We start from the raw sequence: 15,326 nt of genomic DNA, 5'->3' as shown, positions 1-15,326 counted from the left end.
AACGGCAGGCTGTCTTCTTTTAATAAATTTATTACAATCTTTGGCAAGCTAGGTAATGTTTGCTGTGGTCTGGAACAACATGGCACACAAACAACTATCTGAAATGCAGCCAATATTACATACAGATAATGTGTCATGAGGCATGCAAAATTAAATTATATACAAAGAGGATAAAAGTAAAGGATATTAAATGAGCTCAAATATACCTACAAATGAGGCATAATGATGCATTGTGTACATACAGCTAGCCTAAATAGCATGTTAGCATTGATTAGCTTGCAGTCATGGTCTGAACAAATATGCCTGATTAGCTCTCCAACAGGCACAGCATAAAACGTTTGGTGGACAAAGTGAGAGAAAGAAGGAGTGGAATATTTTACATGTAAACAAAGTGTTGTGTGTGTTTGTATTTTCCCCCCATCTTTTTCCATTTTCAATACTTTTTTAAAAATGCTCCAGTGAGCCACTAGGGTGGAACTAAAGAGCCGCGGGTTGCTGACCCCCGGTCTAACCTAACATGCATATTTTTGGAATGTGGGAGGAACCCGAGAACCAAACAAAAAATACACGCGCACACACAGGGAGAACATGCAAACCCCACACAGAGACATCCAAACGGATGTTGTAACCCAAAACTCCCGATCTCCTGACTGCGTGGCCTATGCTAACCATTGCCCCATCATTACCGACCTATTATATTAAAATAATGTAATAACAACCGATTAGGTTAAGTCTGCTTTCTAACGCCTTGTAATTTTATGTATTTAAAAACATATATCATTATGAATTTAGAGCAAATTGTCAGGATCCCACATGACAGTTTGGATTTTGTTATTTTCCTCTGTTTAGTATCACTTCCTGTTCTGGTGCTCTTGTCAGTTTGGTCTCTGTGTTCTTTAGCACCTTTACTTTTTGTTTCTTGTCCTGCCAGCACACCTGTTCCATTACGGGTAATCTTGTTCCCTCCTTGAGTGCTGGTTCATTATTTCGTGTGTGCCAGTGTTTTGTTGCATTTTAGCTTCCTGTTAGACCTGTCTTAAATCACTTCTGCCTGGTTCCTAATTAAAAGACCTTCTGCCTGCATGACGCTTGCCTTCTCTGCATCCTGAGATCTCGACAACAGCTGACAAGTGACATCGTCACACAAATTAAGTTTTCGTCGCATTGTGAGGGACAGCGTCCGTTACCGTGGGTTCACATCGAACGCGGCATGCGACCATATTCACTTCCTGCTTGTGACTGGGGCGCCTGTGCATTTTCCCCAACTCACAGTGTAGGACGAAGGTCACACATGATGTGTGCACGTTAATTTTACATCAAAAAAATAGTGCCGTTAAAGGGGATTACTGTTAACTCGTTATTATAGCATTGACTTTGACAGGCCTACTTGTTACATATATGTACACTGTAATGCACTTGTCCATCATCCATCCATAAATTGTATATATCACATACAACCACGTAATATTAAAGGGTAACTGCTAGAGATGTCCGATAATATCGGACTGCCGATATTATCGACCGATAAATGCTATAAAATGTAATATCGGAAATTATCGGTATCGGTTTCAAAAAGTAAAATGTATAACTTTTTAAAACGCCGCTGTACGGAGTGGTACACGGACGTAGGGAGAAGTACAGAGCAGTTGCGTCTCCCAATCATACTTGCCAACCCTCCCGGGAGACTCCCGAATTTCAGTGCCCCTCCCGAAAATCTCCCGGGGCAACCATTCTCCCGAATTTCTCCCGATTTCCACCCAGACAACAATATTGGGGGCGTGCCGGCCCAATCACATAATATCTACGGCTTTTCACACACACACGAGTGAATGCAAAGCATACTTGGTCAACAGCCATACAGGTCACACTGAGGGTGGCCGTATAAACAACTTTAACACTGTTACAAATATGCGCCACACTGTGAAGCCACACCAAACAAGAATGACAAACACATTTCGGGAGAACATCCGCACCGTACAACAACATAAACACAACAGAACAAATACCCAGAACCCCTTGCAGCACTAACTCTTCTGGGACGCTACAATATACACCCCCCGCTACAACCCTCAACCCAGCCCCCCCAACCCCGCCCACCTCAACCTCCTCATGCTCTCAAGGAGAGCATGTCCCAAATTCCAAGCTGATGTTTTGAGGCATGTTCAAAAAAATAATGCACTTTGTGACTTCAATAATAAATATGGCAGTGCCATGTTGGCATTTTTTTCCATAACTTGAGTTGATTTATTTTGGAAAACCTTGTTACATTGTTTAATGCATCCAGCGAGGCATCACAACAAAATTAGGCATAATAATGTGTTAATTCCACGAATGTATATTTCGGTATCGGTTGATATCGGAATCGGTAATTAAGAGTTGGACAATATCGGAATATTGGCAAAAAAGCCATTATCGGACATCTCTAGTAACTGCACTTTTTGGGGGAATTCTGCCTATCATTCACGATCCTAATGTAAGACGAGGTATTTTTTATGCACTCTAACTCGTAAATAAACGTTAGCAAAAGTTAGCTAACAATGGAGCCAATGGGAGTGTCTCTATTCCGCCTAGAAGGCGCTCTAAAAAACCTCCAAAAACCTCATTTAACGTTTTATATACATGCTCTAAGTACTGTATAATGCAATGTAATAGTAGGCACGTTCATAATATAATGTAATATTCAGGTATTTTGGGGCATTTCAACCATACGCAGTGTATTAATATTGCAGACATATTGGCCCTGCGAAGAGGTGGCGACTTGTCCAGGGTGTACCCCGCCTTCCGCCCGAATGCAGCTGAGATAGGATCCAGCACCCCCCGCACCCCCAAAAGGGACAATGGGTAGAAAATGGATGGATGGATGGATCACAAGGTTCTTTTCTCTATAACAACACCACTACTAACCATGGCAGACTTAATGAGAGCCACTAAAGACTATTTTGGGACAAATAATGATGCGGAACCGTATATATTTTAAGCCTGAAGAGAAGGATGGGCTACAAGTTTTAGAAGCTGTGTGCTAACCAGATCCAGCAAGCATTATGCAGCACTATTGCTAAGTGCTAAACAAGAAATACAAATTACGAACAATCACTTACAGTACAATATCTGCTCTCACTTGGATGGTATGTTCATATAGTCCTGTTTAGATGAAGAATTAATCATAATCCAAAATAAGAAAAGAAAAAAAGGTAGCCGTAAACGAGCGTTTCTTTTGTGACTTTCGCACCATTTTTGGGTCCAAGTTGAATGTCAAAGTTGATCTTCTGTTCAGTTTATGGCCACAATTTTCCACTACCCAGGTGAGAGGCATGATTTATAAATATAATTAACTTTTACCAACTCAGTAGCGATGCAGCAGCTCACCGGCTCTACATGTCAATATAGACTTAGACTTCCGTTTTATTGTCATTCAAATTTGAACTTTACAGTACAGATAAGAACGAAATTTCGTTTCATTAGCTCATGGTAGTGCAGGATAAAAAAGCAATAAGGTGCATATATAAATAAATAAATAGGTTACTGTACAGATAAATATATTGCACTTTTTCATATGCATCCATGTTTATGGATGTATGTTATATTGTCTTTTTTATTCCAGCGAGTTAATCCATTTTGGGGGGAGTTGAGGGGATAATTATGATGCGTTCAAGAGTCTTACGGCCTGAGGTAAGAAGCTGTTACAGAACCTGCAGGTTCTGCTTCGGAGGCTGCGGAACCTCTTTCTACTGTATGTCAAATATATTTATAATATTCTAATCAAATGTATAGTCAATTGTGTAATAATGTATATTCATGTATTATTCACTGTTACAAACGGCCCTCTCAGGGCCACCATATAACTGCAATGTGGCCCTCATTAAAAATGAGTCCAACACCCCTGCTTTATAGCCTCAATGCATATTTTAGGGAAATAAACAAAGGCTTTTCTTAATGTGTCCTACCTGTTTTGACGATTAATAGAAGCAACAGAATATGAATCCACTGGCCCCACTATGGACTGGACTCTTACTATTATGTTGGATCCACTATGGACTGGACTCTCACAATATTATGTCAGACCCACTCGACATCCATTGCATTCGGTCTCCCCTAGAGGGGGGGGGGGGGGGGTTACCCACATATGCGGTCCTCTCCAAGGTTTCTCATAGTCATTCACATCGACGTCCCAAAGGGGTGAGTTTTTCCTTGCCCTTATGTGGGCTCTGTACCGAGGATGTCGTTGTGGCTTGTGCAGCCCTTTGAGACACTTGTGATTTAGGGCTATATAAATAAACATTGATTGATTGATTGATGAATCAAATTTAATCGATTAATCATTCTGGTGTCAGTCCATTTTGTGTTCCTTATTTCTGGGCATTTAGCTACACACGAGGGGCTATCAACATAGGCGCAAGATTCTTTTTACGCAAACACAAATTCTAGGAACGTCGTCAAATGTGGAAAATCCCGGGAGGCTGCGACTTTCCGATCAGTGCGAGCGACAGTGACAAACATTGGTTAGCGTAAAAAATCTAACTGGTTCAAGCAAGCATAACCCAAGTACAACACAGCTCTATCTTGATCAACATTCATAATCACACACACACACTCTGTTGATTATTGTGGTATTCTAATCTTGTGTTGAGGGTGGTCTTTCCAGACCTTTTTCCGACATATCCGCATGAAATCAAGTCATTTGCAGTTAAACTGTGGATTAGGTTTGCTAACAAAATATCCAAGGAAACAAGAGGAGGGGAAGACTGCAAGACACAAAAGATCTTTGTCTCGATTTGGTCCATTTCTCATCCCTCTCCCTCCCGCTGTCACATGCCCTCAACTACACAAGTTATGCAAAATGAGGCAAACAAACAACACAAGCGGACGCTTTGTGGAGCGGTGCCACTGCGATGCCTTTCAATAGAGGGCATATGATTCTTGGTGGCAATTACGTAACGCCTTAGCTAGCTTTATAACTGTGGTTTTATGGCAAAACAGCAATAAAAAGAAGAAGACTTTGAACAACCATTGGGTTTCTTATTAAAATTAGCTAATGATACGCAATACTTGTTGCCCGATGTAGGAAATTATTCAGAAAACGCTGCAGTTGACTGAGGAACAACTTTGGACATTTTTCACTATCAGTTTAATCAAAATAAAATATGCGAAACTAATTTAAATCCACTGTTTCCTCTTGCAATATACAGCGGTACCCCAACTTAAGAGTGTTTTGAGATAAGAGCTATTTGTTTTGGTTTAAGTTGCAAACCACAATTTGATTGGCGTAGCAAATGCAACAGTGAACTCCGTAAGATCCAACCAAAACATCTGGTTTTACTCACAAACATTAGATTATAGCTAGAGATGGACATTAAGTTTGTTTTCCAACCATGGGAAGGAAGAAAGTGAGTGTGAAGGACAGTGCTGAGAAGAAGTGGATGATATTAATTGAATTAAAGAGAGTAATCATCAAGAAATAGGGGAGCATTTCCAGCAATGGTAGGCTGATACTCCATAGTGAAACAGGAGGAGTCTAAAGGCAGCCAAGGATGTTAAAATAATGTCTAAATGTATCCATGAAAATATGGAGACGCTGCTGATGATGTGTTTGACAGAGAAGCAGCTGGAAGGAGATAACTTAGAAGTCCACTCTCCAGGGTAAATGCTGTTCAAGATTATTACATCACTTCATAAAACTACTGTAGTTGTTTGTAGTACATTCTATTGTATCGTTTTCACACAATATTTATCATCTCAAAGTTTGTTTTTCTTTTTATAAGGCATGCTACATGTTAGGATTGTGGTGTTTTTGTGGGCGGACTACCGATTCAATTGATTTCAATTCATTTCAATGAACAGCTTTGATTTGAGATACAAGTGTTTTAAGAGCTCGGTCACAGAACCAATTAAGCTTGTAAGTTGAGGTACTACTTTAATTGGGGGGGGGGGGGGCACTTCCCCCTCCACCAAGACGGTCAAGTTATTTTTTTTTCTTCTATGTAGCGCCACAGCACAATATAAGTCTTTTGGGGATACATTTCGGATGAAACAAAAGCAAACTAAATAGCCTTCTTTTGTTTATCTTATATACACATTGGCGTGTCATTTTTGTTTCGATATAGTCGTGCATTTATAGTTCTTCCTTGTTCTACATTGCACGCGGCTCGGCGAGTGATCGTGTTGATTATGTAACCCTTTTGTTTACTAGCATTTCCGGATTATTTTGGAGTCTTTCCAGTGATTTTACTTTCATGAAAGGTGACGGTCATCAAAGAAAACTGTCGATGAGTAATCACATTTTACTATTTATATATAGCTTTGCAATTTTTTCATATTCATTTATGAAACAAGAAAGACTAAAAGAAACGGTTAATGCAGCCTGACTCAGTTAAAAACTGGTTTGCAGCAGGTTCCTGCTCTGCAGCATAAAAACAAAAACACACTCAAGACAAGAAACACAAATATAGTACAATAAGGCAACAAGGGACAACATACTTGCATCATCAGGCCTGTCAGTGCTCACAGGAGAAGATGTCCAACAGAAACTTTCTATATTCGAGCGAATCACTGTTGGCGTTCATCAAAATTGCCTGCCCTTGCCCCTTACGACCAGCATACTTGCCAACCCTCCCGATTTTCCCGGGAGACTCCCGAATTTCAGTGCCCCTCCCGAAAATCTCCTGGGGCAACCATTCTCCCGAATTTCTCCCGATTTCCACCCGGACAACAATATTGGGGGCGTGCCTTAAAGGCACTGCCTTTAGCGTACTCTCTCACCTGAAAAGGAGACTATTATATATGTCTCCGTTATCCATAGGTTGATCTATAACCCATAAAGTAGGCAGGCACGGAGCTATTTCTCGACGTGTGTTTATTCCAGCCTGCACGTTAATACACTGACACACAACATCCGGATTCCCATCATGCATTACTTCAAAACTACGGCAAGTAGTAATGTCCAAAAACATAACAGAGACGAAGCAGAAAAATGAAGAAGAGACATGGCGACGACGAGTAAGAAGAAGAAGTACGCTTGCAAGTTCCAAAATGATTGGAAAAAATAATTTCAGTTCATCCAGGACAGCTCGAAGGGGAAGGAGTATGTTGCCTGCACATTTTGTAGATCAGACTTCTCCATTGAACACGATGGCCGAACGGATATACTCATTCATGAACGGATTATTTATATATATATACATATAAGAAATACTTGAAAATATATACCCCCCTTCCATATCTCCCGAATTCGGAGGTCTCAAGGTTGGAAAGTATGACGATCAGGCAACACAAAACTGTAAACATAGGGTTAGGGATGGGCGATCATATGATCGTGATCGTTGATCATGATTAATTTGAGTTTGATTACCTTGATCAGCTGTTAGCATATTTCCTTGATCAAACATGGCAGAACTGTCTGTTTAGAAGTTTCCACAGAAGTAAACAGTAGGCAATAGGGTCGTACGGTATACCGGTATTAGTATAGTACCGCGATACTAATGATATATCCGGTACTATACCGCCTCTAAAAAGTACCGGCCCCCCAATAGAACATGAGAAAGTAAGCAGATATTAACAGTAAATAAACAAGTAGATTAATAATACATTTTCTACCACTCATCCCTCAGAGTTTTGACAAAATAATAAAATGGACACAATATGTAATAAATTAGAAGCCTTTGTTTGCTTACTTACTACTAAAAGACAAGTTGTCTAGTATGTTCACTATTTTATTTAAGGACAAACTTGCAATAAGAAACATGTTTAATGTACCCTAAGATTTTTTGTTAAAATAAAGCCAATAATGCCATTTTTATGGTCGCCTTTATTTAGAAAAGTATCGAAATACCGTGCCAAAATATTGGTATCGGGACAACACTAGTAGGGAAGCAACGATGCTTGCTATAATCCTGCATGGAACAATCCACCTGTATTGACCGTGATCCTGTGTGTGTGTTTGTGTACGTTTGCGTGAAGGTGTGTCTGTGTGTGCGAACATCTCGTTCCAACGTCGCGAAAGTCAATCTCCTCACGACGTAATTAATGTTAAAGCGCGTTGTGCCGTGTCCCACTACGCAGCTGGAGGTGCAGCCCAGAAGAACAAAATAAAGAAAAATGACTAACTAGCATAGAAATTGAAACAACATTTAAATGTAGCGACTTTAGTTTCACTATCTGCTCCAGCTCACCAGTAATCCTGCCCCGACTGACTTGCAGGCACTCAGAGAATGTCTATGTGACTGTACTGGTTTTCTTTGAATTGGTTTTAGTATCAATCTTATACTAATATTACTCTTGGTGTTGGCACCACCAATTTATGGATCAATCCACCCTCTTACATGTTGAGTACTGACTGTGACAGTACTCCTGACAGTTGCTGCTATATTAACTTCTATCTAGACTCTTATTAATGTATTTGTAAATTCCCTGTTAATAGATGGATCTTTATTGTCATTGCGCAAGTACAACAAAATAACTGCTTACTTTCTGCTGCTACATGGTTGGTTCCATCTACGCTTCTTAAAGTTTACTCAGCACTTATTTCTTCTGTTGTTTCAAGCTATTTCAGTGGCCATCTTAGCTATTAGCATGCCTGTTCCTGCTTGCTCTCGGTGTGTAACATGTTTTGCCATGTCCTAATTCTTGATAAAAAATACTTAAAGGGGAACATTATCACCAGACCTATGTAAGCGTCAATATATACCTTGATGTTGCAGAAAATAAGACCATATATTTTTTTAACCGATTTCCGAACTCTAAATGGGTGAATTTTGGCGAATTAAACGCCTTTCTAATATTCGCTCTCGGAGCGATGACGTCACAATGTGACGTCGCATCAGGAAGCAATCCGCCATTTTCTCAAACACAGAGTCAAATCAGCTCTGTTATTTTCCGTTTTTTCGACTGTTTTCCGTACCTTGGAGACATCATGCCTCGTCGGTGTGTTGTCGGAGGGTGTAACAACACGAAAAGGGACGGATTCAAGTTGCACCAGTGGCCTAAAGATGCGAAAGTGGCAAGAAATTGGACGATTGTTCCGCACACTTTACCGACGAAAGCTATGCCACGACAGAGATGGCAAGAATGTGTGGATATCCTGCGACACTCAAAGCAGATGCATTTCCAACGATAAAGTCAAAGAAATCTGCCGCCAGACCCCCATTGAATCTGCCGGAGTGTGTGAGCAATTCAGGGACAAAGGACCTCGGTAGCACGGCAAGCAATGGCGGCAGTTTGTTCCTGCAGACGAGCGAGCTAAACCCCCTGGATGTCTTGGCTCACACCGTCCCGAAGATGACCAAGAGAAGAATATCGACCCTAGCTTCCCTGGCCTGCTGAGATGAGGGTATGTCTACAGAATATATTAATTGATGAAAATTGGGCTGTCTGCACTCTCAAAGTGCACGTTGTTGCCAAATGTATTTCATATGCTGTAAACCTAGTTAATAGTTGTTAGTTTCCTTTAATGCCAAACAAACACATACCAATCGTTGGTTAGAAGGCGATCGCCGAATTTGTCCTCGCTTTCTCCCGTGTCGCTGGCTGTCGTGTCGTTTTCGTCGGTTTCGCTTGGATACGGTTCAAACCGATATGGCTCAATAGCTTCAGTTTCTTCTTCAATTTTGTTTTCGCTACCTGCCTCCACACTACAACCATCCGTTTCAATACATTCGTAATCTGTTGAATCGCTTAAGCCACTGAAATCCGAGTCTGAATCCGAGCTAATGTCGCTATAGCTTGCTGTTCTTTCCGCCATGTTTGTTTGTGTTGGCTTCACTATGTGACGTCACAGGAAAATGGACTGGTTGTTAAAATCAGGCACTTTGAAGCTTTTTTTTAGGGATATTGCGTGATGGGTAAACTTTTGAAAAAAACTTCGAAAAATATAATAAGCCACTAGGAACTGATTTTTAATGGTTTTAACAATTCTGAAATTGTGATAATGTTCCCCTTTAAGCTATTAAGAATTGCAGTTTATTTCTCGAATTGGAGTTGATTATCAATCATTTAAGGGAGCAGCTCCACACAGTATATGGACATACACAATTAGCTGCTTATTAGTCGGGGACTAAAAATACATACAATATTAGCCAGTGGCGATTGGCGTTTTGGATTGACAGTGAGAGGCATTAATCGGCAATGGTGATAATGTACTGTTTTCCCCACAAAAAAAATTGTCCTATACTGAAAGATCGGCACATCCCATTAGTATAGCATAGCTCAGCTCAACTGCCATGCCAGCGCTGACACAGACCTATGTGAGTGACGGGTCGTTTGATTTATTTACCAGATTAATTTTAAGGCCCGCATTCCAGAAAAGACCCACCCCTGTTGAAGAATGCAGGTGGTGGTGGGGGTGGAGAGAAAATACATGCGATTGGACCAAACAGAGGCAAGCTTGAGTTAAACACCCTTTTAAGGACCCTAAGGACGCTTGAACGCAGTATTTAATGGGGAAATTGTCTGAGTATTGTGAGAGTGCAAACACGCCTGTCAGAAAAACAAATACTTCCTCCTTCAAAACATGGGCGACGTCATGTGTGTGAACCCGAAACAAAAGGCACCGTATTATGAGAGCCATTATCAGCAGAGCAGTCAACCCTCAAACATGTAGAGACGTCTGCGGGAACTGTTTTCTGTAAACCAGCTCGGTTGTTTGAGGAATGCAGAGGAGTAACCAACAACATTGCTCTGTCTGGGGAAACATTCGAGCTCGGCGCTAGACAACTTCAAATGTACATGACTTCCGGGTGAAGGTAGAAGGAGAATGAGGCGAATGGGAGGGGTCACAAAAACAACCTCTGAGGTCAAATCATTTCATGTAAGTGCACATCAGAGGCAAGTTGCTCCATGATTCCTCGAGCAGACGCAGTGATCGTGACTGACAGTGACACACTGCAGCCCGTATAAGTGGAGCTGTTCCTCCCTGAAGCCCAAAGGGTGGGAGTATGTATTTCCTGTCCTGGGACTCTCTGGAGGGCAGCGGTGGGAACAATAATCGATCAGAGCTGCAATTCGATCCTTGACCTCCCTAGTGATGCCTTGGCTGCAGAGGACGCACCATTTAGATCAGTCACATCCGTTCTCCGGCAAGTCTACAACTGACACAGGCTAATGCTATGTTTATATTACCATGTTTATTAGGGATGTAATGATGACCGCAGCAAAACTCCTGACGGTTAGTATTACCGTTTTAAATTATTAAAAAAGCTGTGATTGATAACTGCCCTTTGATAAACTCACAGACTGACTGGCACCAGCAAGCTACCTTAAATGTTAACATGAAAACAAGAGGCCTTAACAGCTTTTCCCATTAAGAAAATACACAATATAAACTAGGGATGTCCGATAAAATCGGACTGCCGATATTATCGGCCGATAAATGCTTTAAAATGTAATATCGGGAATTATCGGTATCGGTTTCAAAAAGTAAAATTTATGACTTTTTAAAACGAAGTACAGAGCGCCAATAAACCTTAAAGGCACTTCCTTTGCGTGCCGGCCCAATCACATAATATCTACGGCTTTACACACACACAAGTAAATGCAAGGCATACTTGGTCAACAGCCATACAGGTCACACTGAGGGTGGCCGTATAAACAACTTTAACACTGTTACAAATATGCGCCACACTGTGAACCCACACCAAACAAGAATGACAAACACATTTCGGGAGAACATCCGCACCGTAACACAACATAAACACAACAGAACAAATACCCAGAACCCCTTGCAGCAATAACTCTTCCGGGACGCTACAATATACACCCCCCGCTACCCCCCCACCTCAACCACGCCCCCCCCCAACCCCGCCCACCTCAACCTCCTCATGCTCTCTCAGGGAGAGCATGTCCCAAATTCCAAGCTGCTGTTTTGAGGCATGTTAAAAAAAAGTATGCACTGTGACTTCAATAATAAATATGGCAGTGCCATGTTGGAATTTTTTTTCCATAACTTGAGTTGATTTATTTTGGAAAACCTTGTTACATTGTTTAATGCATCCAGCGGGGCATCACAACAAAATTAGGCATAATAATGTGTTAATTCCACGACTGTATATATCGGTATCGGTTGATATCGGAATCGGTAATTAAGAGTTGGACAATATCGGATATCGGCAAAAAAGCCATTATCGGACATCTCTAATATAAACTTATATAAACATATTCTTGTCTGAGCAACTATGCTTTTCAATTGTGCATATTGAACCTACAAGCTGTACTCTCTTATAACAGAGTAATTGTTTTATACTCAAAGGATTACGGCGCAGGATTTTTTTTACAGTGCGTTCAATGACCGCTGAACAGAGTAGGATGCCACAACGCCCACCAGTAATAATAAATAATAATAATAGATTTACTTGTTATGGACTTTTCATCTGAATAAATGTTAAATTGCCACAGTTACCATTACCATGAATTGATTAACGTGGACCCCGACTTAAACAAGTTGAAAAACGTATTCGGGTGTTACCATTTAGTGGTCAATTGTACGGAATATGTACTGTACTGTACAATCTACTAATAAAAGTCTCAATCAATCAAGTACAAGCAAACATTCAAAACAATATATGCCTAGCCATTAAAACAGATGAAACACTAAGACTAAAACACTATCAATGGAAGCATAAGAAACAAAAGATGCTAAACAGTGGGTTTTCTAACAGTGTGTCTATTTATTTAGGGTTATCTAAAAATAATATTAACTTGGTCAAAAGATTTCAGTGTGTGTATAAGTACTTTTTGAGCACATTCAACAATACCACGATAATGATAACCGTGTTCCATCCCTAATACTCAAACCAAAACATTTTGACAACACTTATTTGTCTCCCCGACACAAACTTGAGAATTAAAGCACTCGTCCCTCATATTTGCCTGGTAAATCACGATAGAAAAAGAGTCGGAGCGGCGGCGAGTCATCCTTTCGTCAGTCCCATTGCATCAGAGCATACGATGACAAACACTAATCCCACTTGCAACCTATTCCAAAGCAGTGCGTTCTCATTGAAACATCTTCAAAATGGTTGAGTTGTTCACTAAGGAGGACTGATACTGTCCAAAAAAAATTCTAATAGACACTAAAATAAGAAAGGGGTACCGTGTCTTGCAGTAAAAATCCAGCTTTAAACACTTCACATGTTATATTCTCACGCCTCGGACATCCTACAATAGTGTATTGGAAGTGTGTTAGCCAAAATCTAGACTTGATTTAATAATTAAGACATTTTAAAAAGGCTTCATTCTGGGAAGATGGTATTTTGTGTGTTTGTAGCTTTAATGCAAAAGCATTTGAGTGTGTGTCTCCAAGAAACTATTGTGCATTTGTCCACTTTTTACATATACACCCCAACTTTGCATATTACATAACAAGAATGTAACATTAAGGAGTGAACGTACCAGAAGGACACAAAGGTTAGCAACACTAGCATAGGTATATTAGCTACGGTGCTAACATTTAATCAATCAATCAATCAATCAATGTTTATTTATATAGCCCTAAATCACAAGTGTCTCAAAGGGCTGCACAAGCCACAACGACATCCTCGGTACAAAGCCCACATAAGGGCAAGGAAAAACTCACCCCAGTGGGACGTCGATGTGAATGACTATGAGAAACCTTGGAGAGGACCGCATATGTGGGTAACCCCCCGCCCCTCTAGGGGAGACCGAATGCAATGGATGTCGAGTGGGTCTGACATAATATAACATTACAGTTGTATTTTAACCGGAACATCATGCTAGGTTAGCCTATTCTCTAAAGAAAGTTAAAATTGTCCAATTTCCAGCTCCTGCGTCTGTAGGTGACTGACGAATAGTTGGGAGATTTATTTTAAGATGTGTAGCGAAGGCTTCTATTTATACAAACATGCTCTCTGTGAAGGGGTACGTGTATATGAGTCAGGGGCCAGCAAATCAGAGATGTTATTTCCATGAGGAAGGAGGTTTTTCTTTCATCATGAAAGATTCAATTTTAGAAGCGATCGTTTGGGTGGACCTACTCTCAAAAGTTAGGGAGATGACAGATTTTACTCACGTTTAGTTCTCCTGAACAGGCTTTTGGGACACATTACTGTGTAAATATACAGTCAATAAACAAACTGGACTCGGGTTCTTGGTCCTGCAGTGTAAATCTACCCCAAGTCATACTCAACACATACAATGCAAGCCCTGTTCAAAGTGAAACCACTTACAAAAAAAAGATAAACAGATTCCTTGACTCTCCATCACCTAACATAAACCCTGCTGCACCCATTCATGAATTGCTTTAATTAAGTCACGCCCAAAACCTGCGCTGCTGTGGTGTGTCCAGTGACAGCAAAATGTGTGTACAAAAAAGACAAATGGCAGCAAGAAAGTTAGCGGCAATTTAAAAGCCAACTCAGGCTAAGCCAGTTCTGCAAAGGGAGTGGTGCTCTCACCCCACAACAGGCAAATTATCCTTCGGTATGAACAAAACACGCTACCATGTGACCCTTTTGTTTTTATGTTTTCTATCCAAACTGCAACTTTTTTTTAAAGCAGAACTCACCCTTGTGGATACGACGAGCATGGTGTAAAATGTTGGTTTTTGTGAATTGGTGGAGGTTTTCTGGTTGGAAAGAAGAAGGAAGACAAGGAATTAAAATTAGCTACGACCTATCACCCAAAATATAAACTTAAGCATAGGGGCTGTAAACAAAAAGCATCACATGGGCATAGCGTCACTTTTTTATTTATTTACCAACAACAATATTAAAATGAATTTGCTTTTTGCTGGGGGAAGGAATTAAAGCATCAAATCTCGACATGAGTGGAGAATATGTGCATTCATTTAGCAATTCACTATTTATAATAAAGTCTATAGCTGTCAACACAGATAACACTGAATGTGTTGTAAAAACATTGGCACTTTTTGGCTATGACAGGCTCTCTAAATCTGGCAAGGGGGATTTTCAAGGCAAGTATGTCAACAAGATGCTGTACAAGCAGCAGATATCTAGGCCAACACTTCCTCCTCCTGCAGGGTCAACAATAGTCTTATCTGCAAATCAAGACGCAATACAAACAGATGCAGCATAGGCAAAAAGTGGACAATTGAGGTCTGTGCAGAATAAAATGCACATTATTGACAACTGTGGTGACCACTTTTATGACAAAGAACTACAACATCAATCGACTTGGAGTCAGTCATACCTTTAAGGCGCGTTTTGTTAATGCGGAGAGGCCTGGAGGATACATTGACCGGATCAGCGACTACTGCTGGGCCTTCTGGATGCTCCTCAATAGCTTGTACCCTAGATAGCTGGCCTGGTCTCCTCATGCGAAGGAGCAGTGAAGCAGGGTCCCGTGGCAAAGCAGCCGCTACA

General features: G+C 40.7%; 1 protein-coding gene across 12 annotated transcripts in view; it reads right to left on the bottom strand.

Annotated features, from left to right (window-relative positions):
• fryl (furry homolog, like) overlaps positions 1-15,326 on the bottom strand; it is a 195,034-nt gene that overhangs the window by 134,163 nt on the left and 45,545 nt on the right. For 10 of the 12 annotated variants that reach the window (XM_061978061.2, XM_061978056.2, XM_061978057.2 and 7 more), the window contains exons 1-2: positions 15,154-15,326; positions 14,510-14,569 (exon numbers count right to left, since the gene is read on the bottom strand). The exon at positions 15,154-15,326 is cut by the window's right edge. The exons of 1 other annotated variant lie outside the window; for it this stretch is intronic. In XM_061978061.2, the coding sequence (XP_061834045.1) occupies positions 14,510-14,569; positions 15,154-15,326 (233 nt within the window). The remainder of the gene's footprint in view (positions 1-14,509; positions 14,570-15,153) is intronic. One more of the 12 variants, XM_061978068.1, reaches the window with a different exon arrangement.

This window comes from Nerophis lumbriciformis, linkage group LG18, assembly GCF_033978685.3.
Source record: "Nerophis lumbriciformis linkage group LG18, RoL_Nlum_v2.1, whole genome shotgun sequence".
Lineage (NCBI taxonomy): Eukaryota > Metazoa > Chordata > Actinopteri > Syngnathiformes > Syngnathidae > Nerophis > Nerophis lumbriciformis.
The sequence above is the reverse complement of the archived record's forward strand: the minus strand, read 5'-3'. Positions and strand labels throughout refer to the sequence as shown.